Source organism: Leuciscus leuciscus (assembly GCF_965113295.1).
Source record: "Leuciscus leuciscus genome assembly, chromosome: 12".
Lineage (NCBI taxonomy): Eukaryota > Metazoa > Chordata > Actinopteri > Cypriniformes > Leuciscidae > Leuciscus > Leuciscus leuciscus.
Window position 1 is genome coordinate 41,860,859 of NC_138736.1, and position 24,713 is coordinate 41,885,571.

At 40.4% G+C, this 24,713-nt stretch overlaps 3 protein-coding genes across 8 annotated transcripts in view; 2 read left to right on the forward strand and 1 right to left on the reverse strand.

Moving 5' to 3' along the window:
• The first annotated feature begins 3,744 nt into the window (after nucleotides 1-3,744).
• mterf1 (mitochondrial transcription termination factor 1) lies at nucleotides 3,745-7,885 on the forward strand. Its single transcript, XM_082185404.1, has 2 exons — nucleotides 3,745-3,833; nucleotides 5,726-7,885. Exon 2 carries the CDS (start codon nucleotides 5,738-5,740, stop codon nucleotides 6,845-6,847), a length of 1,110 nt encoding a protein of 369 aa, XP_082041530.1. The 5' UTR covers nucleotides 3,745-3,833; nucleotides 5,726-5,737; the 3' UTR covers nucleotides 6,848-7,885.
• Nucleotides 7,886-8,295: 410 nt separating this feature from the next.
• dus3l (dihydrouridine synthase 3-like) lies at nucleotides 8,296-19,675 on the forward strand. 2 transcript variants are annotated; one of them, XM_082186532.1, is made up of 15 exons: nucleotides 8,296-8,382; nucleotides 9,266-9,333; nucleotides 9,452-9,701; nucleotides 10,265-10,630; nucleotides 12,086-12,169; nucleotides 12,287-12,328; nucleotides 12,415-12,567; nucleotides 13,836-13,952; nucleotides 14,653-14,718; nucleotides 15,641-15,751; nucleotides 15,835-15,931; nucleotides 16,590-16,665; nucleotides 17,160-17,348; nucleotides 18,243-18,371; nucleotides 19,310-19,675. In XM_082186532.1, exons 2-15 carry the CDS (start codon nucleotides 9,281-9,283, stop codon nucleotides 19,380-19,382), a joined length of 1,806 nt encoding a protein of 601 aa, XP_082042658.1. In that variant the 5' UTR covers nucleotides 8,296-8,382; nucleotides 9,266-9,280; the 3' UTR covers nucleotides 19,383-19,675. The 2 variants fall into 2 exon arrangements, with proteins under 2 accessions (XP_082042658.1, XP_082042659.1); XM_082186533.1 differs by having other exon boundaries at nucleotides 8,316-8,382; nucleotides 9,269-9,333.
• Nucleotides 19,452-24,713, reverse strand: part of sema6ca (sema domain, transmembrane domain (TM), and cytoplasmic domain, (semaphorin) 6Ca) — a 40,064-nt gene continuing 34,802 nt past the window's right edge. For 4 of the 5 annotated variants that reach the window (XM_082186492.1, XM_082186491.1, XM_082186493.1 and 1 more), the window contains 5 exons: nucleotides 24,331-24,459; nucleotides 24,127-24,204; nucleotides 23,983-24,041; nucleotides 23,635-23,688; nucleotides 19,754-22,918 (listed from right to left, as the gene is read on the reverse strand). In XM_082186492.1, coding sequence (XP_082042618.1) covers nucleotides 21,939-22,918; nucleotides 23,635-23,688; nucleotides 23,983-24,041; nucleotides 24,127-24,204; nucleotides 24,331-24,459 — 1,300 coding nt within the window. In that variant the 3' untranslated portion in view covers nucleotides 19,754-21,938. The other variant, XR_014210582.1, reaches the window with a different exon arrangement.

Here is a 24,713-nt window from a genome sequence, read left to right on the forward strand (position 1 = left end):
CGTCACCGTGCGCGCACACGCCGCTAAAGCCTGACACTGCAAATATCGCTGCACAAACAAACTGTCAATCGTGCAAATATAAATAATTGATGATTACATTGTATATTATGCCTATCAAGATTTGTGTGTGCTCTTGGCGCACTGTACCTACAGTAGTAGCAAAAAGTTATTTGTTTTTACTGTAATGACACTGCCGTCAAAATATGAGGAAAATATTTTATATTGTTTAAATATTTTAAATATGAGGGAATAAGAAACCGCTAAACTTGGTTTAGGTAATTATCTGACGAAATTAGTTGGCAAACTACAGCTATGGGTTTTATTTTATGTGCCAAAAACAAGAAAAAACATGCACTGACTACAACATTTACTCTTAATTGTTTGTCTCTCGTTCATAATTTATTTGTATGACAGCCAGGACACAAATTGTGTCACACAATTTGCCATGTTTCATTGCGTTATCATCACAAATAAAACTTCACACTAACTTTAACACATTTTAATCATATTTGAATATTATTAATATCATATTTTTCCTACTTATGACTGTATGTATGATACATATTGAATTGCATTCTGCACATTTAGGCCGTGTATAGTGTTGTATCAGTGTGATCTCAGGGATATTGGGATGGATTTTAGTCTCAAAAGTGGTCCAGTTTACATGAATGTAACCATACTGCACATATCTTATGTCATATATTACTAAACACACAGAAAGAGGTCTCGTCAGTCATTTAAACAGAGAAATCGTGTGTGTGTGTGTGTGTGTGTGTGTGTGTGTGTGTGTGTGTGTGTGTGTGTGTGTGTGTGTGTGTCGTACCTGCGGCCGCAGCAGGGGATGCTGGTCTATTCCTGCGCCCGACCGGAGCTGAACAGCTGATGGTTTGGCAGATCTTGAATTCCACCCATCGTCTCTTGGACATCCTTCACTTCTGCTCCACCTGATGCTCTGATGATCACATCTGAGGCTCAGAGACACAGCAGCACTGAACACTGAACACTCACCGCTGAATTATTCATGACTGAGGATACGGGATCAGGTTCACACACTCACACCCGCAAACTAACCCACTGAAGAAGACAATACACTGAGGAGAGGAGAGTACAGTACGGTAGAGTAGAAGAGAGTAGAGTACGGTAGAGGAGAGTAGGGTAGAGTAGAGTACGGTAGGGTAGAGTAGAATAGAGTGGAGTAGTGTAGAATAGAGTTGAGTAAAATAGAGTAGAGTTTAGTAGAGTAGAGTAAAGTAGAGTAGAGTAAAATAGAGTAGAGTATAGTAGAGTATAGTAAAGTAGAGTAAAGAAGAGTTGAATAGAGTAGAATAGAATAGAGAGTAGAGTAGAATAGAATAAATTAGAATAGAGAGTAGAGTAGAATAGAGTGGAGTAGAATAGAAAAGAGTGGAGTAAAATAGATTAGAATAGAATAGAGAGTAGAGTAGAATAGAGCAGCATAGAATAGAGAGTAGAGTAGAATAGAGAGTAGAGTAGAATAGAGAGTAGAGTAGAATAGAGCAGCATAGAATAGAGAGTAGAGTAGAATAGAAAGTAGAGTAGAATAGAACAGCATAGAATATAGAGTAGAGTAGAATAGAGAGTAGAGTAGAATAGAGTAGAAAAGAATAGAGTAGAATAGAGAGTAGAGTAGAATAGAGAGTAGAAAAGAGTAGAATAGAACAGCATAGAATAGAGAGTAGAGTAGAGTAGAATAGAGAGTAGAGTAGAATAGAGCAGCATAGAATAGAGAGTAGAGTAGAATAGAGAGTAGAGTAGAATAGAGTAGAAAAGAATAGAGTAGAATAGAGAGTAGAGTAGAATAGAGCAGCATAGAATAGAGAGTAGAGTAGAATAGAGAGTAGAGTAGAATAGAGTAGAAAAGAATAGAGTAGAATAGAGAGTAGTGTAGAATAGAGCAGCATAGAATAGAGAGTAGAGTAGAATAGAGAGTAGAGTAGAATAGAGTAGAAAAGAATAGAGTAGAATAGAGAGTAGAGTAGAATAGAGTAGAAAAGAATAGAGTAGAATAGAGAGTAGAGTAGAATAGAGCAGCATAGAATAGAGAGTAGAGTAGAATAGAGAGTAGAGTAGAATAGAGTAGAAAAGAATAGAGTAGAATAGAGTAGAGTAGAATAGAGAGTAGAAAAGAGTAGAATAGAGCAGCATAGAATAGAGAGTAGAGTAGAATAGAGAGTAGAGTAGAATAGAGTAGAAAAGAATAGAGTAGAATAGAGAGTAGAGTAGAATAGAGTAGAAAAGAATAGAGTAGAATAGAGCAGCATAGAATAGAGAGTAGAGTAGAATAGAGAGTAGAGTAGAATAGAGTAGAAAAGAATAGAGTAGAATAGAGTAGAGTAGAATAGAGAGTAGAAAAGAGTAGAATAGAGCAGCATAGAATAGAGAGTAGAGTAGAATAGAGAGTAGAGTAGAATAGAGTAGAAAAGAAAAGAGTAGAATAGAGAGAAGAGTAGAGTAGAATAGAGTAGAAAAGAATAGAGTAGAATAGAGAGAAGAGTAGAGTAGAATAGAGTAGAAAAGAATAGAGTAGAATAGAGAGAAGAGTAGAGTAGAATAGAGAGTAGAAAAGAATAGAGTAGAATAGAGAGAAGAGTAGAGTAGAGTAGAATAGAGAGAAGAGTAGAGTAGAGTAGAATAGAGAGAAGAGTAGAGTAGAATAGAGTAGAGTAGAACAGAGTAGAATAAAATAGAGTAATCAAATAAGTTCACCTTTTATATTCCATATTTGTATATGTTACATGTAAATGAATCATATTCTATAGAGAGAATATTTGTGTGTTGTTTCTGCTGGTCATGAACCCTGATGAATCCATATGTTATTGATTATGGATGGTGTTGCTGAGAGGGAACATTAATCTGATGAGTTTCTGAATGATTTCACAGGCACGTCTGAGGACAAGATCACGCCTGAATTCATAACTAGATGACAGGACCTATAATTCAGTTATGTTTTCTTGCATTAAAAACTCTCAGGGGTTTATCCTAATATTGATAAGGAGCAATAAAGCATGTTGATGTGTGTTGTGTGTAACCGCTCAGTCTGACTGAAGGAAGCTGAAGAAACTGATCTGGGTCTGATGAATGATGAATTATGAATGATGCATGAGACGAGCTGATCAGCACAGACGGAGAGTGAGGCTCGAGTGCCGGCCCTTCTCAAGTGTTCCTGACATCTGCCATCCTCCCGAACACGGAGAACAAGGAGAACGAGGAGGACGAGGATCATTGTGTTGAAATCACTCAATATGAGACCATGATGATGAATGAATGAAACTGCAGCAATGGAGAATCTCTCGCTTTAACAGTCAATTAACTGAAGTCAGAACATCAAAACTGACCCAGTGTAAGTAAATAAATAAAGATAGATAGATTGATAGATAGATATGATTACATTTTAAAATATATACAAATAAAAAACAATTATTTTAAATTTTAATATTTTTTCACTATATTACTGGTTTTACTGTATTTTCGAAATATATGCAGCCTTGATTAGCATACGAAGTTTGTAATAAGTCTCTTATTCTCACTAAAGCTGCATATGTTCAATCACAAAATTCAGAGAAACAAACAATATATTGGTGACGTGTAAAGCATAATATAACATTAGTGATGAACGTTATTATAGTCATTTCTGTCAGGTGAATGTGGAGCTGAACAGTGAAGGTCCTGCGCCCCCGTGTGGTGATCAGTGGAGTCGCTGTCACTCCAGACCAGCAGGCGGCGCGACACACACACACACACACACACACACACACACACACACACCGCGCGAGGAAACACGACGGAGAGGCGTCATGTGCTGAGATGATGTGGTAGGTTATAATAAATGTGATGTTTACTTCTCAATAACAGCTTACAGTTATAAACACACGACAGTGATCATGAATCATTATCTTAAAATAAGAAACCTTTATGTATGAATAAGTAGATCTGTGTCGAGAGTTTTTAATTTAATATCTTCTTGCCAACTTTTTCACACCGCTGATCAGTTTATTTGATCTGATTTAGCCCCTCATTATGATCTGATTTAGCTCCTCATTATGATCTGATTTAGCTCCTCATTATGATCTGATTTAGCTCCTCATTATGATCTGATTTAGCTCCTCATTATGATCTGATTTAGCTCCTCATTATGATCTGATTTAGCTCCTCATTATGATCTGATTTAGCCCCTCATTATGATCTGATTTAGCTCCTCATTATGATCTGATTTAGCCCCTCATTATGATCTGATTTAGCTCCTCATTATGATCTGATTTAGCTCCTCATTATGATCTGATTTAGCTCCTCATTATGATCTGATTTAGCTCCTCATTATGATCTGATTTAGCCCCTCATTATGATCTGATTTAGCTCCTCATTATGATCTGATTTAGCTCCTCATTATGATCTGATTTAGCTCCTCATTATGATCTGATTTAGCTCCTCATTATGATCTGATTTAGCTCCTCATTATGATCTGATTTAGCTCCTCATTATGATCTGATTTAGCTCCTCATTATGATCTGATTTAGCTCATTATGATCTGATTTAGCTCCTCATTATGATCTGATTTAGCTCCTCATTATGGGTTTGTTTGTACAGTGGCTCTAGACTGTTCATCAGCGACTCCTCTGAGTGATTCTTCTCTGTGAAAGCGCTTTGAAAACAGATTTAGATGTGCATAAAGTTTATTATTGTTAATATGTACTGTCACTGTCCGCTGTGGCTTTGATTTAATGCTCTTGATTTATTAAACGATCTGAAATATGTAATTATTAGATAAGATTCTACATTCTATACTATATGTGGGTGAATATTATGAAAACATGTCCTGAGTTGTGCCAATATTTCACCACAAATTTAAAAGAAAAAACAAGAAGCTGTATTATGCATGAAGAAAACCGTTTACTATTATTATTTATAACTATTAAAATTGTTTTTGTGGAATTAATTTATGAGAATTTGAGGGGAAAATGTGCTTACATGTCATGAAAATAATTAATATATAAGATGCAATTGTATGGTGTGATAGTGTGTCCCAAAGCTGGTCTACTCTTCTGCTACACACTTATTCTTCACAAAAAGAGTACATACTTTTAGGGCATTGATGTTTAATTTATTTAATTTTTTTTGATTTATACAGTAATATAATTTCTTGAGTGAATGATTCAATGAATCACTCAAAGACTTTATTTGTTTCATAATTGGATGAATCAGCGTTTTTGAACGAATCTCTTGAGTGAATGATTCAAAGACTTCATTTGTTTCATAATTGGATGAATCAGCATTTTTGAACGAATCTCTTGAGTGATTGATTCAATGACTCACTCATAAAGACTTCAGGCTTGTTCGACTTGAACCGGCGCTGCACAGACAGATCGGTTTATGACATCAAAGTACCGCGAGAGCGATTCAAAAGCATACAGAGCCGTCTGCTCTCTAATTGCTCTCGCGGTACTGTGATGTCATAAACCGATCTGTCTGTGCAGCGCCGGTTCAAGTCGAACAAGCCTTTCACTCGTTTCATAACTGGATGAATCTGCATTTCTGAACGAATCTCTTGAGTGACCGTACTCGTCAAAGGTTTAACAGACATTTTCGAATCGTCAATTAGAAATAAGATTGCGTGGGTGTTGTTTGATTAAGATCGCGATCTATTAACACTTAATCGTGCAGCTCTACTTAACTCCAATAGTGAAGTGATCTCTTCTCTAATCGACAGGTGTGGTCAGTGATGGCACAGAGGATCCTCTACTTCCTGTGGTCCGTCAGGAGATGTTCTCCACTTCCTGCGGCGTCTCGCTTCTGCAGCTCCAAACCCACGGATCTCACCCTTCCCCCGGTGAACTCGGAGAACGAATCTCTGGTGGAGAGCCTGTCCATCATGGGAGTGGACCTGGAGTCGGCCCGGCGCCGGCAGCCCGGCGTCCTCCGGAAGCACCTCACCAACGAGCAAGGCCTCGCGCTGTTCCTGAGGAGCAAAGGAGCCGACCCGGAGGCCATCGCCAGCATCATCTCCCGCTTCCCGAGGTCCATCACGCGCACCTGCGCACACCTGGAGGAGCGCTGGACGCTGTGGAGAAACGTCTTCCGGACCGACCGCGAGGTGGTCGGGATCCTCTCGCGCTCTCCCGAGTCGTTCTTCCGCTCCAGTGACAACAAAAACCTGGAGCAGAACATCGTGTTCCTGATGTCTCTGGGAATCACGGGGAAAGACTTGCACCGGTTGCTCACCACCGCGCCGCGGACCTTCTCCAACAGCGTGGAGCTGAACCGGAACATGGTGGAGCTTCTCCAGGACGTGTGCGTGAGGCTAGGCGGGACCGACCCGCGGCTCTTCGCCAGAACCATCATCTCCAGGAACCTCTACATTTTCATCCGAAGCACCAACCGGATCCGCGCTAACGTGGACTTCCTGACGCGCGACCTGAACTTGAGCAACTCGGAGGCGCTGGGGTTGTTCCAGAGCCACGGCGCTCAGATCCTGGACCTGTCGCACGAGAGCCTGAAGAGGAATGCGGAGAGCCTGCGCCGGAAGCTCGGGTCGCTGGGGTGCGGCGCCGACCACTTCAAGGCCATGATCCTGAACTACTCCCATGTGCTGTTCATGTCCTCGGAGCGCCTGAACCAGAAGCTGGACTGCCTGCTGGAGGCCGGGGTCCAGGCGGAGCAGGTGGTGCTGAAGCCCAAGGTCCTGGACTTCAGTCTCGCCAGCATCCGGCAGCGGCTCATCCGGCTCAACCGGCTCGGCTACGACTTCCAGAAGAGCGGCATCGCGGTGCTAGATTCCAGCAAGAAACGCTTCAGCGCCAAATTAGAGCGGCTGGGCTCAGCGGAGGAGTAAAGAGCGGACGCTCACTCGGGTTCCCTGTACATGCATGTCTTTGTTCAAGCATAGGAATGTTTGTTTACTCGTAACTTTATTTGTGAGAGGATTGTGCTTAATAATAACAACTGTTAACTTTACTGGGCCCTTCAAATCAGTACAAAATATGCCAGTGATTCATGATGCCATTTTTTTGTTTTTTTGTTATCTCCTGTGTTTAGTTTGGTAAAATAACATTACTGACCTGATTTACATATAAACACATAAATTAACACGAGTTCATGATTATGACAGAATGTCTCATCAACTTTTTTATTTCAAAATAAAAGTCCCATATTTCACAATATGACCCCCATATCGGCCATTTATACAGAGCGCGTATTTCCTGTTAAAGTATTACAGTACAAAATATTAGAGCGGCTTAAAGAGCGGACGCTGCATGTCTGTTTCGTCTGATGTCTTTGGCATTAATACTTTGTACAAGCATTAAAAAAAAAATTTGTGAGAGGATTGTGCTTAATAATAACACCTGTTCACTTCTCTGGGCCCTAAAATAAGAACATAATATGCCAAAGTGATTCCTAAAATTATGTCTTTTTTTTTTTATATATCTCCTGTGTTTAGTTTTGGTTAAAAAAAAAAAAATTTATTTACCTGATTAACATTAAAACAAACAAACACATGAGCTCATGATTATGACAGAATGATCAACTTTTTTAAAATTGAATTAAAGTCCTGTTTTAAGGAGCTGTTCACACAGAATGTGTTTTCCTGTTAAAATATTACAGTACAAAATATTCCACAGTGGTTCATAAAATTAATTTTCATCATTTTCATTCATTTTGTTATGTTTTTTATTTATTTTTATATCTCCTATGTGTAAGTTTGGTTGAAGTAGTTGTATTTGAGAAGTGATGTATTGACTGACCTGTGCTTTTTCATATGATTATTATAAAAACACACAATTTAAAGGAGCTGAATGAGCAAAAAATGCACTGGAAAAACAATGTATATTGTTTGATGAAGAACATTAAAACTGCTCTAATATTTTCCTAATCTTGTGATTTTGTTTGTTTTATGACTGCTGTGTGTGTGACCATATATTCATCAAAACAGAGGATTATTTAATTTAATTTTAAAAATCATTACGAATTGGATTATCAGCGCAACAATTTGAGATAAAATCTGTAGAAATAAACTATATATATACACAAACACACTATATATATAGAGAGAGAGCGATAGATTGTATGTGCTGCTTTATATGTGCTGCTAACCTTTCAACAATATAAATAACATTTATATATTCAATTATAAATTGTGTATATATTTTGTTTTATTTTAGTATATAATATAAATTCATATAATAACATAATTTTTGTATATAATATATATATTTAAAGGTTTCAGTTGTATACTTTTAATTTGTAGTCCCATCATGAGGCGCGTGTTGAAGCGGAACCTCAGTGCGCGTGCTCGTGTTTCCGGCCGGACACATTAGAGAGTTGCGCAGCTGCAGACTGTGCATGTGCAGAGAGAAACTTCACTGCTCGGTGAGTGATGATGATCAATAATAATAATCAGACATAAATGTGAACTGATCTCAGAGCTGCTGCACGATCGGTGTTTAGTAACACACACACACACACTTGCTCTTCAGATGCGCTAGTTGTGTTCGACTGTCATGATCATGAACCCTTTTAATCCAGTGTGGCTCTGTGTGCAATACATCTGAAGAGGCTTTATTTGCACGTTATCATGAAGGCCACTTATAATGTTAAAGTCCTCTGGTCATTACAACAATTAACATGTGATTATGTTATGTCAGGGCGTTCAGGCTTTCAGACGCCACGGGTTCATCCTCAAATACAAAAGGCATATTTTCTTGTATAAAGAATCAATTTATTTATTTATTATTATTATTATTTTACATAGTGTCTAAAATGTTATTTGGAAAATATTTAGTTTTTATTAAGTTACATGTAAAAAAATAATAAATAATTCTACTCATTATAGTAAAATAAACCTGTAGGAGAACTTTGTTAAATTTATTATTGATTTAATAATTTTTAATAATTATATTTTTAAATTTTCTTAATTTATTTTAATCTTATTTGTGTTATTTATTTTCACATAAGCCAAGGTGTTCTGTAAATGTGGGCGGTCTTATGTTAATGAGCTCATGATTATGACAATGTCACATCAACGTCATCAGATAGTTTATTTCAAAATAAAAGTCCCGTTTTCCACAATATGATCACCTTAAGACATAGTACTTGTACTGTTGGATGTATGTATTTATTCATTTACATATTTTGCACTGTTTCAAAGGCCTGCCTGCAGCAGATGTGTCAATATGTAAACGTGTTTCAAAATAAAAGTCCTGTTTTCCTGAAGACATTTGAACCATTAGGACAGTTTTTCTGGTTTTCCCAGCAGGTTTGAGTGTTCATGATGGAATCACCTGTGGAGGTCGAGAGAGGAACTGCCCCTATTAAAGAACAGTATGTTTATATATTTGTGTTCTGATCATGATGATATTAATAATCATAGCATCTGTCGAGCGATATGTGTTTATGAGTGACTCGAGTCTGATGTACTCGAACATCTGTGTGTTCCCAGGTTCCTCACCAGCAAAGAGAAGTTCCACGCGTTCCTGGATTCGGGCCGGCCGGGTCAGAAGAGCGAAGATGCGGAGCAAGACTCTGGAGAACCGGAGCAGAAGAGGATCCGCCTGGACAGCGAAGGAGCGCCGGAGGAACCAGAGAAGAAGGAGGAGAAGAAGAAGAGGATGAGAGGACAGAATAAATCCAGACCTCGCATGAAACCTCAGAGCTACGAAGGCAGACGATTGTGTCCGTCAATCATTCAGGTGAGACATATATATATATATATAGTAGTAATAATTACCAAATAGGTTTCCAAACACTTCCCCCATTCGCCCAGTGTTACTATAGTTAACCAAAACCATCTAAAAATTGCTGCTTAAAGCCCCCCTGTGGTGTAAATCCAGCTTTTAATGTAGTTTATGTGTCTATGTGGTGTTATTAATATGCTTTAAGACAAACCATGTGTAAGTTCATAAGTCGACAGCATTGCTGAGTATTTCCTCCTTAAAACTGCAGTGAACCAAAGACAGTCTCAAACACACACTTTGAAATCGCTGGTGTTTCTGACGTCACAAACTACCTTGTAACCAATCAGATCAACGTGTGATCGTCAACCAGTGGATCTCTGAGCTGAGTGAGTGAGTGGAGGCGGGGCTCATTTGCATATTCATAGAACCACGCATACTAAATGAGGCAAGGGTGTCGAGTTACAGTCAAGATATTTTAAGGCATGAAGGCAGGGGGACTTTAAGCAGTATCTCTGGTTAGGTTCATCATAACGCTCCTGTAACGCTACACTTGTTAGCATTATCCGCGTGTCTTTCAGGAGCGAGACACTAAATGCTTCTTCGGCGATAAGTGCCGCTTCCTCCACGACGTGTCGGAGTACATGCGCGGTAAAGCGGAGGATCTGGGAGAGCAGTGTTACCTGTTCAACACCTTCGGCAAGTGTCAGTACGGCGTCACCTGCAGGTTTGCTAAAGCTCACACCAGCGCCGAGATGAAGAACCTGGTGAACGCCGACCTCTACAAACCCTGCGGCGAGAGAGAGACGGTCAGGAACCACCTGGACAAAGACCTGCAGAGACGCCTGAGGAAGAAGCAGGTGAGCTTTAGCGGCGCCGAGGCCTTCCTGAAGACCATCAGCCGAGGGAAGAAGCTGGAGGAGGATCAGAGAGACCAGGAGACACAGGTGAAACATCAGCTATTACCTGATAGTGCTGGGCGGAATGAACAAAAATCCATATCACGGTATTGTTCAAAATTACACTGGTTTAACGGTATTTTTTCAAGCATGACTGGGTGTTAACCACACTTTCTACTGACTGAGAGAGTAAATACTGCAGTAGATCGCCCTGTTTTACTGTCATGAGGGAATATTATAGAAAAATTCCACACTATTAATACAGGTTTGCAAGTCTGTGCCAGCAGGAGGCGCTGTAGGAGCGGCAGAAACAGCGGTTTCCACGGTAACGGCTGAACACAAACCTGATGACCTCATAAACACTGCTTTATCAGGAGAGATTAGGAGAGATTAAATTGAAATAACATTGAAACTTTTCTTAAGACCATCAGTTTAAGGGGTGGTGGTGGCGCAATGGATAAGACACATGCCTTTGGTGTGAGAGACCCGGGTTCGAATCCACTGTGAGACACCAATGTGTCCCTGAGCAAGACACTTAACCCCTAGTTGCTCCATGACCTCTGACATATATAGCAATTGTAAGTCGCTTTGGATAAAAGCGTCAGCTAAATGAATAAATGTAAATGTAAAGTTTACTTCAGAAACATTCGTATAAAAACTCCTGCGCCGCGTTTAGACTGTGAAATGTTTATTCAGCGATGTCAAAGACAAGCACAAATAGATTTTCCATAAGACAGTGTTGATATTGTGAACCAATGTGTGGGAAACACTGTAAGATAATTTGACAGCTATCAATGATAGTTTAACCTCTCCATCTTCACCGTCTCAGTAACACACACAGGTGTTCGTCACCAGTGAACTGTGAAAAGACCCTCTCAAACAGTTGCGCCGCGTTCCCATCGCTGTTAAAGTGACATTCACTGGGATTGCGGTATATTAAAAATTATATCATAACAAAAGTAAACACCGGTATTCGGTATGAACTGGTATACCACCCTGCACTATAACCTGATATTACTGATTAACTGGAACGAACACGTCACAATATTCCTCATTATAATAATTCATACGCAGAATAAAGGGGCGGGGCCTGGTTGAGTTAGTAGTGTGTTAAACTGGCGGTTATGGTAAGGGGCGGGACATTTCCCAAACACACTCGAAGCGCTCGACCAATCACAACACACTGCTCCAGCCGACCAATCAGAGCACAGTGTGCTTTTCAGGAGGAGGGGCTTCATAGAGACAGGAAGTAAACAGAGCGTTACTGACAGACTGGGAAGAGAGGAGCCGCAACAATGGAGAATATGAGGAGAATAATCAACATTCAAGCAGGAAAACCTGTTCTAGTAGAGCCTGAAACATCATCAGGAGCAGAATCTGTGCTTTTCAGGTGTTTAATCGCTAGACCATCAGCGCTGCTTCAAACATACAGGCTCGTGGGTTTCCTAAAAACAGATATTAAAGATGTTTTAATGAAATGCTTAAATATAATCTGAATTGCAGGAGAGTGCGGTTCCTCCGGTGAAGACCGTGGGGCCGATTACAGACGCTGACATCATCAAGCTGCGACCATGTGAGAAGAAACAGGTGTGTTTGGAATAACATACTATATATTGCAGTATGTACAGTATATTCCTCCAGAATACTATATTTTTAATGAATAGAGTACATGGATGACCTGTAACTATGACTCTTGTATCTCAGGTGGATTTCAGAGACAAGCTGTATCTGGCTCCTCTTACTACGGTAAACTCTCCCGGGTGAATGTGTGGTCAGTGAGTCCCTGTGAGGTGTGTTTCTCGCAGCTCATGGTGTGTGTGTGTTCTATGCAGTGTGGGAATCTGCCGTTCCGGCGCGTGTGTAAGCGCTTCGGGGCCGACGTCACGTGTGGAGAGATGGCCATGTGCACTAATCTCCTGCAGGGACAGGCGTCTGAATGGGCTCTCCTCAAGAGACACGCCAGCGAGGACCTGTTCGGTGTTCAGGTGCGACGCCTTATGCCTCAGCGTATCAGTGTGTGATCATTAAAGGTGCAGTCTGTAAGAATGACTAGTGGTCGAGATAGGTACTGCAGTCCAATAAAAAAAATCAAGAGATCGTGGTTTCTCCCGCCTCCACAGACTCGACGCTCACACGGGTCGCCAGATTGAGACACGCAACAGGAACGAGCGCAATGAATGAAAATTGGCAACGTGCAGTATCACAGACCACAACTAAACATTCCAGTCTGGAAACACACATTTCAGAGTAGAATAACTGGCTGTAGAAGTGTTCGTCAGAGAAACGAGTGTGTGAACTTAGCATGTTATATGTTATGGTATTTTTATGCTTTAGTAGAGTGAGAAACTTACATACAGCACCTTTAATGACAGTCTGATTCATTATACAGGGAGATATTGACTGCTTTGATGAAACTTCATGCTGGAATTACCATAATTGTGAGCTGTTGGTGTCATTGGAGTGATGTTATTATTGGTTTCTAGGCTCGTAACGCCAGACTGGGTCCATGTGTTGATCATCATCACTGTTATTTAGAGCAAAACACTACAGGAGAATATAAGTCATATTCCCCAGTTTATTGGAAACACTTTTTGTATTACAAGATTCTGAAATGTTTCTTATGCAAATGAGGCATGGTCTAATTAAATATGTGCTAATTTGCATCAGAAAATTGGATAAAGCAGGTTTGATTGTGTTGACATTAGAGTTAAAGGATTTTTCAGTTTATCATCCCATAAATCAACAGTCATAAAAATAAATGTTCACCATACTTTTAGGAGTAAAATGTTCTATAAATCAGGCGAATGATACAGTATATGAACAACCACTTGGAATATATATATTAATTCATTTTGGATGTTTTCTTTCCACTAGTCTGAAAAAACACGTTATGAAAAGCCAAACATCCCAAAATCTCAAAACTGACCAGTGCATGAAAAGAAAGGTTTTGCCTGTAGTGTTTTGACTTTATGTTCTTGCAAAATAATAATATGGCTGAAAATTGCTTATCAAACAACAAAATGTGTAGCATTTCCTACCCAGTTGTTCCCAGCTGTTGAATTGGCTGGCGTTCTGGTTGTTTTTACGTGACGTCAGGTGACAGAAGTCTGATACAGTAGACGTGTATGTACGGTGTCTCCCACATGAGCTGACGTGAGGTTGTGTTTACGTGACGTCAGGTGACAGAAGTCTGATACAGTAGACGTGTATGTACGGTGTCTCCCACATGAGCTGACGTGAGGTTGTGTTTCAGCTGGAAGGATGTTTTCCAGACACCATGACCAGATGTGCCGAGCTGCTCAATCAGAACATCGATGTGGACTTTGTGGATATAAACTCCGGCTGCCCCATCGATCTGGTTTACAAGAAGGTAACGTACAGAAGAGCAGGCTGGGAGGCCATTAGCAGCTTTTACAGGAATAGTTCACACACTGTCACGATACATGTTTTCTGGAGTATTCACTATTGAGTCGCAGGTTGATTTGACCAACATTAGATTTTTACACGGCTTGAAACTGTTTATTCCTTGAAACTGTAATGTTTCTCATAGGGCCAGGAATGTGCACGCAAAGGTTTGTGTTTTGGAAAGCCTGTACACATTTCTGACTACGATGGTCAAAATGACCTTTGAATTGGAATTGGTTTCCATGCACTTTGCCAAAAATCAACACAGGAGAGTTTGCTGTTTCTTCATCTATTTGAGTTTTACTGTCGAAATGTTTTTGTTTTTGGTTCTCAATTTCTGGACTAGAGTCAAAACAAAAATGCAGAGGCGTTTTACACCAATAGTACAAATAGAAATAAATACTACAAATAATGTACAAATGAAATCATAAATACTATTTATTCATAGTTGTACCTCAGAGTGAAAATGATATTTGTGGGGGGGTTTGTCACTGAAATGATACAATAGAGGTTTTACGTGATTCTTTAGTGTTGATTTTTGGTGAATTGCATGTAAACCATTGGAGGTCGATTTGACCCCGAGCACACAGCGTTGGCATATTTTCAGAAGAACGCTAGTTTTTGTGAGCGTGTAAGCACTGATTAACTGATCTGTGTTTCCTCAGGGCGGCGGATGTGGCCTCATGACACGAACCACCAAATTTGAGCAAATCGTGAGGGGAATGAATTCTGTAAGTGAACTGAGAAACCTTGACCTTGATGTTTAAAGAGTGTGTTGAGTGATGTTCATCTTGTATGGCGGCGTTGAGCTGCATCATTGGACGTCAGTAGGTTTACACGCACAAGTTTATCAATCCGATTTCAGATTCTGCAAGTTCTGTTTATATGAACCCTAATCGTCACAATCTGATTCACATATACATTAACTTTTGCATTTATGTATTGTGTTCAGAAAGATGGTGTAAAATTGACGGTTTTATGTCAAATTGACAAAGGAACTATTTTTTTATTCTATAGGAGTTCATAATTTCTCATGTTTTATATTTTTTTATTCTTTGAGAACCTACAAGAGGTTTTTACATGACTCTCTAGTGTTTTGTGTTGTGTTGATAGCATGGAAACCAAAGGAGGTCAAGTTATAGTTATGCAAACCCTAAATGTTACAATACGATACACACATTCATTTACATTTGCATTTCTGTATTATGAACAAAACTTCAGTTTGCTGCATGCAGATCCGGAGAACACCAGCGCGATAATGTCTAACCACAAGTATGATTGTTTTGCGTGCTTTTTAGCAGATATTTAGTGAATATTGAGTCTCCTTCACGGACCAGTTCTTAAAACACAAGACGTAAATAAACACACGCATGTTCGTAAGACATTTGTAAACATGCTCATCACGGCGCTGCAAATGTGCACAAGATATTTGTGAATCTGAGACGATTCAAGCATTTACATACTGTTTTTTTCCCATTGATCGGATTATTTCAGATCTGCAGCTCCCCTTCATCCAATCGATATTTGATTCAGATCGAGCTGAATCTGAGTTTTACATGAAGGCTTTTCAGTCCGACTGAGCCCTCAATCTGATGATGAACAGATGATGTGTAGCTGTGCTGTTTGTGATGCGTCTCATTTGCTCTTCTTCAGGTACTGGACGTTCCTCTAACGGTTAAGATCCGTACGGGAGTTCAGCAGAACTGCAACGTCGCGCACAAGCTGATCCCAGAGATGAAGAAGTGGGGCGTGTCGCTCATTACGGTACGGTGAGGTTCAGTGAGCTCAAGCTAAAATGAGGTTTCGTTCATCATGGTGACGAATCACTGAGTGTTTTTCCTCTGCAGCTGCACGGCAGATCACGAGAACAGCGTTACACGAAGTCAGCTGACTGGGATTATATCGACACCTGCTCACAACTCGCCGCTCCCGTACCGCTGTTCGGTGAGTAGACGCCGTGGATGATGTGGATGCTCCATACTTCAGATGCTTTGACTCTAGGGATGCACCGATGACCAATAATTATTTATATTTGAAAACCAAGAACCGATAATTCTTTATATTTGAAAACCAAGAACCGATAATTCTTTATATTTGAAAACCAAGAACCGATAATTCTTTATATTTGAAAGCCGATAACCGATAATTCTTTATATTTGAAAGCCGATAACCGATAATTCTTTATATTTGAAAGCCGATAACCGATAATTCTTTATATTTGAAAGCCGATAACCGATAATTCTTTATATTTGAAAGCCGATAACCAATAATCCTTTATATTTGAAAGCCGATAACCGATAATTCTGTTGTCAGTATAGTTTTATGTAGCCGATATGACAGACTTGCGCTGCACATGTTGCACTGAACTCTATTTTCCTTTTTTGAAGCGATTTAAATCATATTTCAAGCAATTCAAAGCCATTATGTTGAACAGTCGCATCTGAAGAGTCTCAGCTGAGGGGAATAATACATTATTTATCGGCTTTAATATATCTGACAAATTTTCATATCGGGTCGATAGCGATAACATTATAAATGATCATATATCGGCCGATACCGATGTGGTGATCCCTGATTGACTCTGTTGGTGTTTGTCCCACAGGTAACGGAGATATCCTGTCGTATGAAGACGCCATGAAGGCCAGAGAAACGGGAGTGTCGGGGATCATGGTGGCGAGGTCAGTCTGCGTCACTGCATCATCGGTGTCGTTCTGGGCTGTGTTTCCCAGAAGCCTAAGAAGTTTGTAAAAACGATCGTACGACTGATCTTAAAGGGATAGTTCACCCAAAAATGAAAATTAGCCCATGATTTACTCATCCTCAAGTCATCCTAGCGTATATGACACTCTTCTTTCAGACGAACACAATCAGAGTTATATTAAAAAGTGCATCTATCCATGATGAAAGTGCATCTATCCATGATGAAAGTGCTCCACAGGGTTAATAACGGCCTTTCTGAAGTGAAGCGATGCGTTTGTGTAAGAAAATGATCTATATTTAAAACTTTATCGACTAAAATAACTAGCTTTCAGACAGACACGAACATTTTTGGGAAAACGTGGCGAGCGTTCGTAACCTTGCACGTAGAGATCGCTCTTAAGAGCTGAGATACATCATTATCGGGGAAACCTGGCCCTGGTCTTTCCTGAAAGAACTCTTTGGTGTTTGTTAGGGGCGCGCTGATCAAGCCATGGCTCTTCACTGAGATCAAGGAGAGCAGACACTGGGACATTTCCTCCAGCGAGCGCCTGGACATCCTGCGGGACTTCAGCAACTTCGGCCTGGAGCACTGGGGCTCCGACACACAGGGCGTAGAGAAGACGCGCAGCTTCCTGTTGGAGTGGCTCTCCTTCCTGTGCAGGTGACGAGGAGAATTCAGTTCAGTTCACAGTTATGTGTATAGAGCTTTTCACAACACACATCATTTCAAAGCAGCTTTACAGAAAGAGCATGAGTGTATATCACAGTTTACAGTGTTCTGTTATCAGAGGAAACTAAGTTATGCATTTCAGAAATGTACATATACAAATCACTGTTAGCTAAAAGGGTATTAATTTAAACAATGTAATAATTTAATGCAGAAACAATGAGCTCATTGATGTAATGAATACTTGTTTGTTAACAAATGATTTTGACATTTAGAAAAAATGCAAAGTCCTGGAAAACCATTGAAAACAACCTTTCTTTTTTTAAGTACTTGAATTATTGAAAAACAATAATATATGGGAAATGCATTTTTTATTTTATTGATAAAACAATCTTTTCACACAGAATTAACGCTGCAGCTCGTCTGATATAGATGTAGAGGTGTTTTGCGATATTGCTCATATAAATATTCAAGTATATGATACAGCTTTTATTCTTCAAGTCAATCATATATTCAAATATGTTGAAGGAGAAAAAATCTGTTTGAATGAGGAATAATTTTATCTTTGTCACATCATCCTTTCAGTGGCTAAAGTTACCGCAGTCACTGCACTTTATTTGTACCATTTTGTTTTATTCGTTTATTTTTATTGATCTATTTACCTTTTTTTAATAGAATTTTTAAGATAATAAAGAAAGATATTGTTTGATAAATGACATCTCGGATTGTAGTCCTTGAAAAAAAAAAGTAGTGTTTGAAAACTCCCTGAGTTTAAGTCCTGGAATTAGATTGTACAGTGTGTGTGTGTGTGTGAACCATGTGTAAATACACGGCTCACCTTCATGATGTTCCAAACCCATATGGAGTTGAGTGTACACGTGTGTTCAGGTATATTCCCGTGGGATTGTTGGAGAGAGTCCCGCAGAAGATCAACGAGCGTCCGCCGTTCTACATGGGCCGGGATTACATGGAGTCTCTGATGGCCAGTCAACATGTGGGAGACTGGATACAGATCAGGTGACGGAGTAATTCACACATCTCTCTGACCAAGAGCAGAACACTACAGTCCAGAACTCCTCCTCAGTTACTCTGTGTTTCTATCGTAGTTTATGCACATCTTATCAGATTAAGAAAAATCAGTTTTATGCGCATTTTTAGAATTTATGTGCATCTTGACATTTCCACCTATTTTTATGCGCATTTTGGGATATTGTATAAAAAGCACTGGATGGAAATGTCAAGATGTGCATAAATTCTAAAATGCGCATAAAAACTGATTTTTTATCTGATAAGATGTTCATAAACTGAGATGGAAACACAGTTACCGAATAAATCCCTCAAACCTCATGTGCCTCAGTGTCAGCTGTGATTGGATAACTGGAGTAACCAGTGGACCAATGGCATCGCAGCATCTCTAATGTTGGTTTGGTGTTTCTGAAACGCTGGAGTCGAAGTCTGGTTTAATTTGGTTTAATCTCCTCCAGAAGTGTCTCAAACACCAGCATCCGAACGCCAGAGAACATGACAGCGTTTACTGTGTTTCGCCTGACGCTCGGAGACACTCGTTTAAAGAACCCGATTGCAGAAACTTACCAATTTTTTGTACCAGTTTCCCAGGAAGGGACGAGTTTGTTCTCTTGAACACATGGGAAGGAAATGCTGCTTATTCACAAATATTTTGTGCAAAAAAAATCTGGATGGAATGATTGGCTGAGAAGTCTTCTCTCATTACACAGCTAAACTGAGTTTTGTGTGTTGAGTTTAATATAGTTTATAGTTTCATGTTTTGATTTCTCTTATGAATTTATATACTCAAATAAGAATTAGTATTAACTGGATAAATTTCACTCACGTGGAGTTTAACTTGTGTTTAGTGTGTCATGTTTAATAACTGATGTACTAACGTGTAAGTAAACGCATGAGTAAGGGCCTGTTGTCTTCTGTTGTCTCTGCAGTGAGATGCTCCTGGGGCCGGTGCCGAAGAACTTCAGCTTTCTGCCGAAACACAAGGCCAACGCTTATAAATGACCATCGGCTGCAGAGAGAGGCTACCATTACTGAATAAGAGTGCTAATTTTCTTTTGTTTTATTTCTATCTTGTTTGAACATGATTAAGCCGAAGTTATTTATATTCAGGTTTATTTTATTTTAAATGTATTAGAGATGTTTAATACTGAAGAGGTGTGTGTGTGTGTTAGATATAAATGCATTGTTTTATTATTAAAGCAGAAGTGATCAACAGATCGACACTGATGTTCTCTGGTTCTGTACTGATCTCTTTACTGGTGATATTAAAGAGAATAAAGTCAAATACTCACTAATGACTGCAGTTCACATTTAATCTCCCGTCACACCAGGGATCTGAAGAGATCATGTGATCTAATGAAAACACTGAAATATTGCATTGTGTACATTAGCATCTTTTAGCAATGTTTTTATTAAGTGCATAGCATGAGTGTTTTGGCATGATTGTGCCAGTGTTTATTATCATTAATGATCAGTGAGTTTACACACAGTCACCTGACACTACACATCTCACAGGATATAGTGCTGTTATTAAACACATTCAATATGTGCGATACTAACCCTCAGGCTGCACCAATCACGGCCTCTGCTGATCAGGTGGGCGGAGCTACTGTCAGAGGGTGCGTCACACACACACACACACACACACACACACACACACACACAGGGCGGCAGGTATACAAACATGAAATCACTGTGTCCTTTACAGCATACAGAAGTTGGTTGAACTCTGACCTGTGATTCTGCAGTGAAAAGCTCTGAGCGTCTCTGACCTCGGATGAAAACCCAACATGCACTGCAAAAAGTGCAGTCTTGTTTTCCAGTACAACATCTAAACATTCTTAAATCAAGATACATTTACTGTAGAAGAACAATGACTGAAGACATTATTAAGACGTTTACCTGAAAAAATGGATAAATAAAGAGAGTTAGTGGTTATTTGTTGAAGACTGGACTCTCATTCAGGTCGTTTTGCATCAAATGAGTTTAAAAGAATAAAGCCTTCATAATATCCTCTAGTGTGAGAGCACAGCATTTATTAATTATCATTTTGCATAGTTTATTAAAGCAAGCATGACATCACATCCCGTTGCTCATCTTTGCAGCAGGCCCTGAAAAAGTTACTTTTGGAAATATTACAAAAGTATCAGTGCTTGGTGAACAAATATGGGTATTTCTGGAGGCTCCTGTCTTCTGCATGACATTACAGCTCAGAGAAACCTGTGTGTGACAGTCCTGCTCTTCATACGGTCCTGCACCAGCTGATGGACTCCAGGAGGTGTTTATGGGTTAGTGTCAGCATCCTCTGACCTCTGCTCTCTAACAAACACCACGTAAGGCACACATGAATGCAAACACATCATAATCAACTCCTCTGCCTTAATAACGTCAGTCTGATGTGATGCTTGTGAGATATTACTAATGCATGGATGGGTTCAGTCCGGCTCGAATCGTTCTCCAGGTCTCATTTCCTCCTCGATGAAAACAGAAACATTAATACTGGTGCGCGCACACACACACACACACACACACACACGCACACACGCACACACACACACACACACACACACACACACACACACGCACACACACACACACGCACACACACACACACACACACACACACACGCACACGCACACACACACACACACACACTCATGATTCAGAGTTCAGTGTGAGACAACTGCATCGTTCTCATCCCATTTCCTGAAGTGGAGTCACGTTCAGAAGAGAACACTAGCACACTACTACTGCAGCATGCTGACTGGACACAGTATGTGAAGGAACACCCAGATGGAATACTCTATCCCACAATGCAATGCACTTAACATGACCTTCAAGAAACTAGTTATTTTTGAACAACTGGTTCCATCATGCTGAAGTCAGTGGGATTTTTATGTGTTTTTGTAATAAGGTCTGTGGTGAACACAAGCTTAAGATATGTTTATGATTTATTCTACAACATAAAATGAATCAGTAATTCCACTCATGCTTTTTTAAGCTTTTACATGTCTTGAAAAAGACGTTTGCTTACGAGTGGCATTAAACAGGAAAATAGGGGCATTAATCAGGTAAACTCACTAGCGACTTTGTGTTTATAATCGAGTTCTTGCAAACGATTCTCAAAAATTTCCAACTTGCAGATTTTAAACATTGAACAAGTTATTGAAGCGTAATGGCGGCGATGCTGAGGTCATGTGACTGTGGTGAAGCTCGTTTATAGCCTAACTTTAGCTGTTTACTTCTGCCGGTTGTAGCCTTCAAAACTTATAAAAGTTGTTCATTTGTGAAGATTATCAGAATGAACAAAACATGAAAAACTAATAAACTTTTGTTGGACACAGAGCTTGGTTATCTGCAAAAATCCCAAATCCTGTTCATAATTGTGTTAAAATGCAAAATAGCAGTGTTATCTGAAAGATATTTAGACGCCACATGCTGAACTAAACATGTGATATGAGATCATGTTGGCTGTATACAGTATATCCTGTGCAGTGATCAGTGTGCTAGTGTTCAGTCTGAACCTTCCCTCTAGTTGTTCTGTGCAGCTGGTGGGGTCATTCGGGGTCAGAGGTCAGTGGTTGTGTGTGCAGGTGCAGGTGTAGAGTTCTGGCAGGTATGTTCACAGGTTTAGGGGGGATCTGTGGTTTGAGCGATGCGGTGCGTCTGACGAGAGCCGTGCGCTGGAGGAGAGGAGGCTCGCTGTAGCTGTGCTGTCGGGTCAGACACGAGCCGCCCGTGACTAGCGGCCTGTGTATCTCGTAGATGTTGCCCGCGAGCGACGACTTCTGGTTGAAAGTGTGCTGGCGGGCCGTTGTGACCCCGTTTCCCATCTTGATGAGGACTTTGCGCTGTGATTGGACGTGATTGATGCCGTGTGGTCGTTCGGGAAGCGTTGGCAGTGGAACCTGCTGAAGCGTGTTTGTTTCAGGCGTCTCTTTTAAGCAACTGTAGTATGAGGAGGGCATCTGTAACGTCAGGCTATACGACACTGGATTGGTGACATCACGCACTTCTGATTGCGGGATGTGTTTGAATATGTCGTCGCTGTGGTTTTCTGAAGGTGTGTGATTGATGGAAAGCGTCTGATTGGTTGGAAACCCCTGCAGGGTGGAGTTGTGGGTGTGGCTTCTCTCCCATTGGCCGTTCAGAGCCTTTAAGTTCTTGATTGGCAGCTCGGGAGTGGAGTCCGGGGTGGGCAGCGCCGAGACCAGCTCTTCCTCCACGGTCGCGTGTGGTTTGACGGGCGGCTGCCGGCAGGGCGGGCCGGAGCTGTAGTTCTGGGAGGAAGTGATGTCGTTCTTGTCCTGTTTGGCGTCCAGCAGGCGGTTGAGTTTGGCGAGGCTGTTGAGCGAGAGCGCGTGTGGAAGTGGCGCCTCAGGCTCTTGTTCTCGCTGGGATCTCTGACCACAGAAACATGACACCAGTAAACCCGACGCGATCGCACCCAATATGAACGCCACCAACACACACGCGCCCAGGAGAGTGTAGTGAAAGCCGTCGCTCACGCTCGCCGCATCAGGAAGCTGCTTCACTCCTGCACACACAGACATTATTTTTTTGGTTATTAAATAGTCAAACCAAACTATTCTTTAGACACCAGATTTAATTGTGTATATTTCTTCACTAGTGTGTGCAGGACACTATAGTTCATTTCTGTAAGTGATGATCGCAAAATAAAGTAAACTGGGACATAATATACCCAATAACTCTTCATACAGTGACTACCAGTAACATTTATACAAAATTTGGGACCAAAAATGACTGGGACACTTTGAGCTGATCATGTTTTGCTGAAGTGTTTCGTCTTTAATTGCTAATGCTCTTTTTACACACAGACTGAACAAAATGAAGCATTGCTTGGTGATTGGTTGAGCTAAACTGGTATTATCTAATTGTGTAGTTAAATTTAACAGCTGACAGATATTCAACATAATTCATGTGTGAGACAGTCTAACAGAAGGACGGACAAAACCAGTCAAATATCAACTGAGTTCTTGTCATATTTTATTACCATGTTCTAAACTATAGTGAATACACTGTGATGATGTAAGAGATGTTGAAGGCGTCTGAATATATTTTGGTTTGACTGTATATTGCTTTGCACTATTTTAATTATATGCTGCAATGAAGAATGCAGTAGATTGTAAATTGCAGTAAACTGCCTTGTGACTGACGTTAGCACTGAACCTCACACACTCAACTAGCCCCAGCAATAATCAGACATGACATCATAATGTGTGTGACACTGACCAGACGCTGAATCCACAGCTGAGTTCACATCACTTCCTGCGGCGGACATCACATCTGAGCACATGTAAACATAGAAGAGATTAGAATCAGTTTACATTAGTATTAGAACAGTTAGTATTATGACAGTGTGTATATATATATATATATATAAATGTTTGCTACATTGTACAACACAATTCCAAAATATTGGAATATATGGAATATGCAGTTCATCTAGTTTCTCCACAGGTTGAGCTTGGCTTCATAACAGCAGAGTGAAGTGTTTAATGATCACATATACTTCCTAGAACAATATTATCTGATATTAGAATATGACGAACTGAAGCATCACTGCTGTGACTCACTCACCGGTGCACGTGTCAAATACATGTGATTGGTCACCATCGATGTCCTGCTCAAAACCTGCCCTGCTCATCATAAAAACACAGACAGGAAGGTTAGTGTGATATGACCAATCACTGATCATGCAGCAGGAAGTGATGTCACTCTTACTTGAATCCAGGGGCCATGTCAGCACAGCGCCCCGTCCGCAGCCAGATGCAGTATGGGTCATGAGTGTCGAGACAGTGTCTGTGGAGGAACAGAGAGAGTCATGAGTTTGACTTGTTTTCTGCAGGTTTAATGAAGGTAAATGTAGTATTTTACTGGAACGTTGATATGTGAGCGCAGGTGATTGATCATGTGACCTGGTCTGACCTCTTGCAGGTGTCGTGTCGAGCGCAGCGGCTGAGAGGAACTCTGATGATGCAGCTGGAGAACGCCACAAACAGAGCGTGATGCTCCTTATCCAGCTCCAGACCCAGAACCCTGCGATCTCCGCTACACCTGCAACATTAGGCTTTATATCAGTGCGCTGGAGAGAGGTCATGTTCATCTACAAGCAGGACAGTCAAACCAAGATCTATTCAGAGTCCTTCAGCATCTCTTACATCATCACAGTTTATTCACTATAGTTTAGAACATGGTAATAAAATATGAGCAGAACTCAGTTGATATTTGACTGGTTTTGTCCGTCCTTCTGTTAAGATTGTCTCACACATGAATTATGTTGAATATCTGTCAGCTGTTAAATTTAACTA

Excerpts from the sequence above, each read along its gene's own strand:
- mterf1 (XM_082185404.1), top strand. The coding sequence starts at position 5,738 with ATGGCACAGAGGATCCTCTACTTCCTGTGGTCCGTCAGGAGATGTTCT.
- dus3l (XM_082186532.1), top strand. The coding sequence starts at position 9,281 with ATGATGGAATCACCTGTGGAGGTCGAGAGAGGAACTGCCCCTATTAAA. Across the intron at positions 14,719-15,640 it reads TCGTGAGGGGAATGAATTCT|GTACTGGACGTTCCTCTAAC; the intron begins GTAAGTGAACTG and ends GCTCTTCTTCAG. Across the intron at positions 17,349-18,242 it reads TGGCTCTCCTTCCTGTGCAG|GTATATTCCCGTGGGATTGT; the intron begins GTGACGAGGAGA and ends ACGTGTGTTCAG.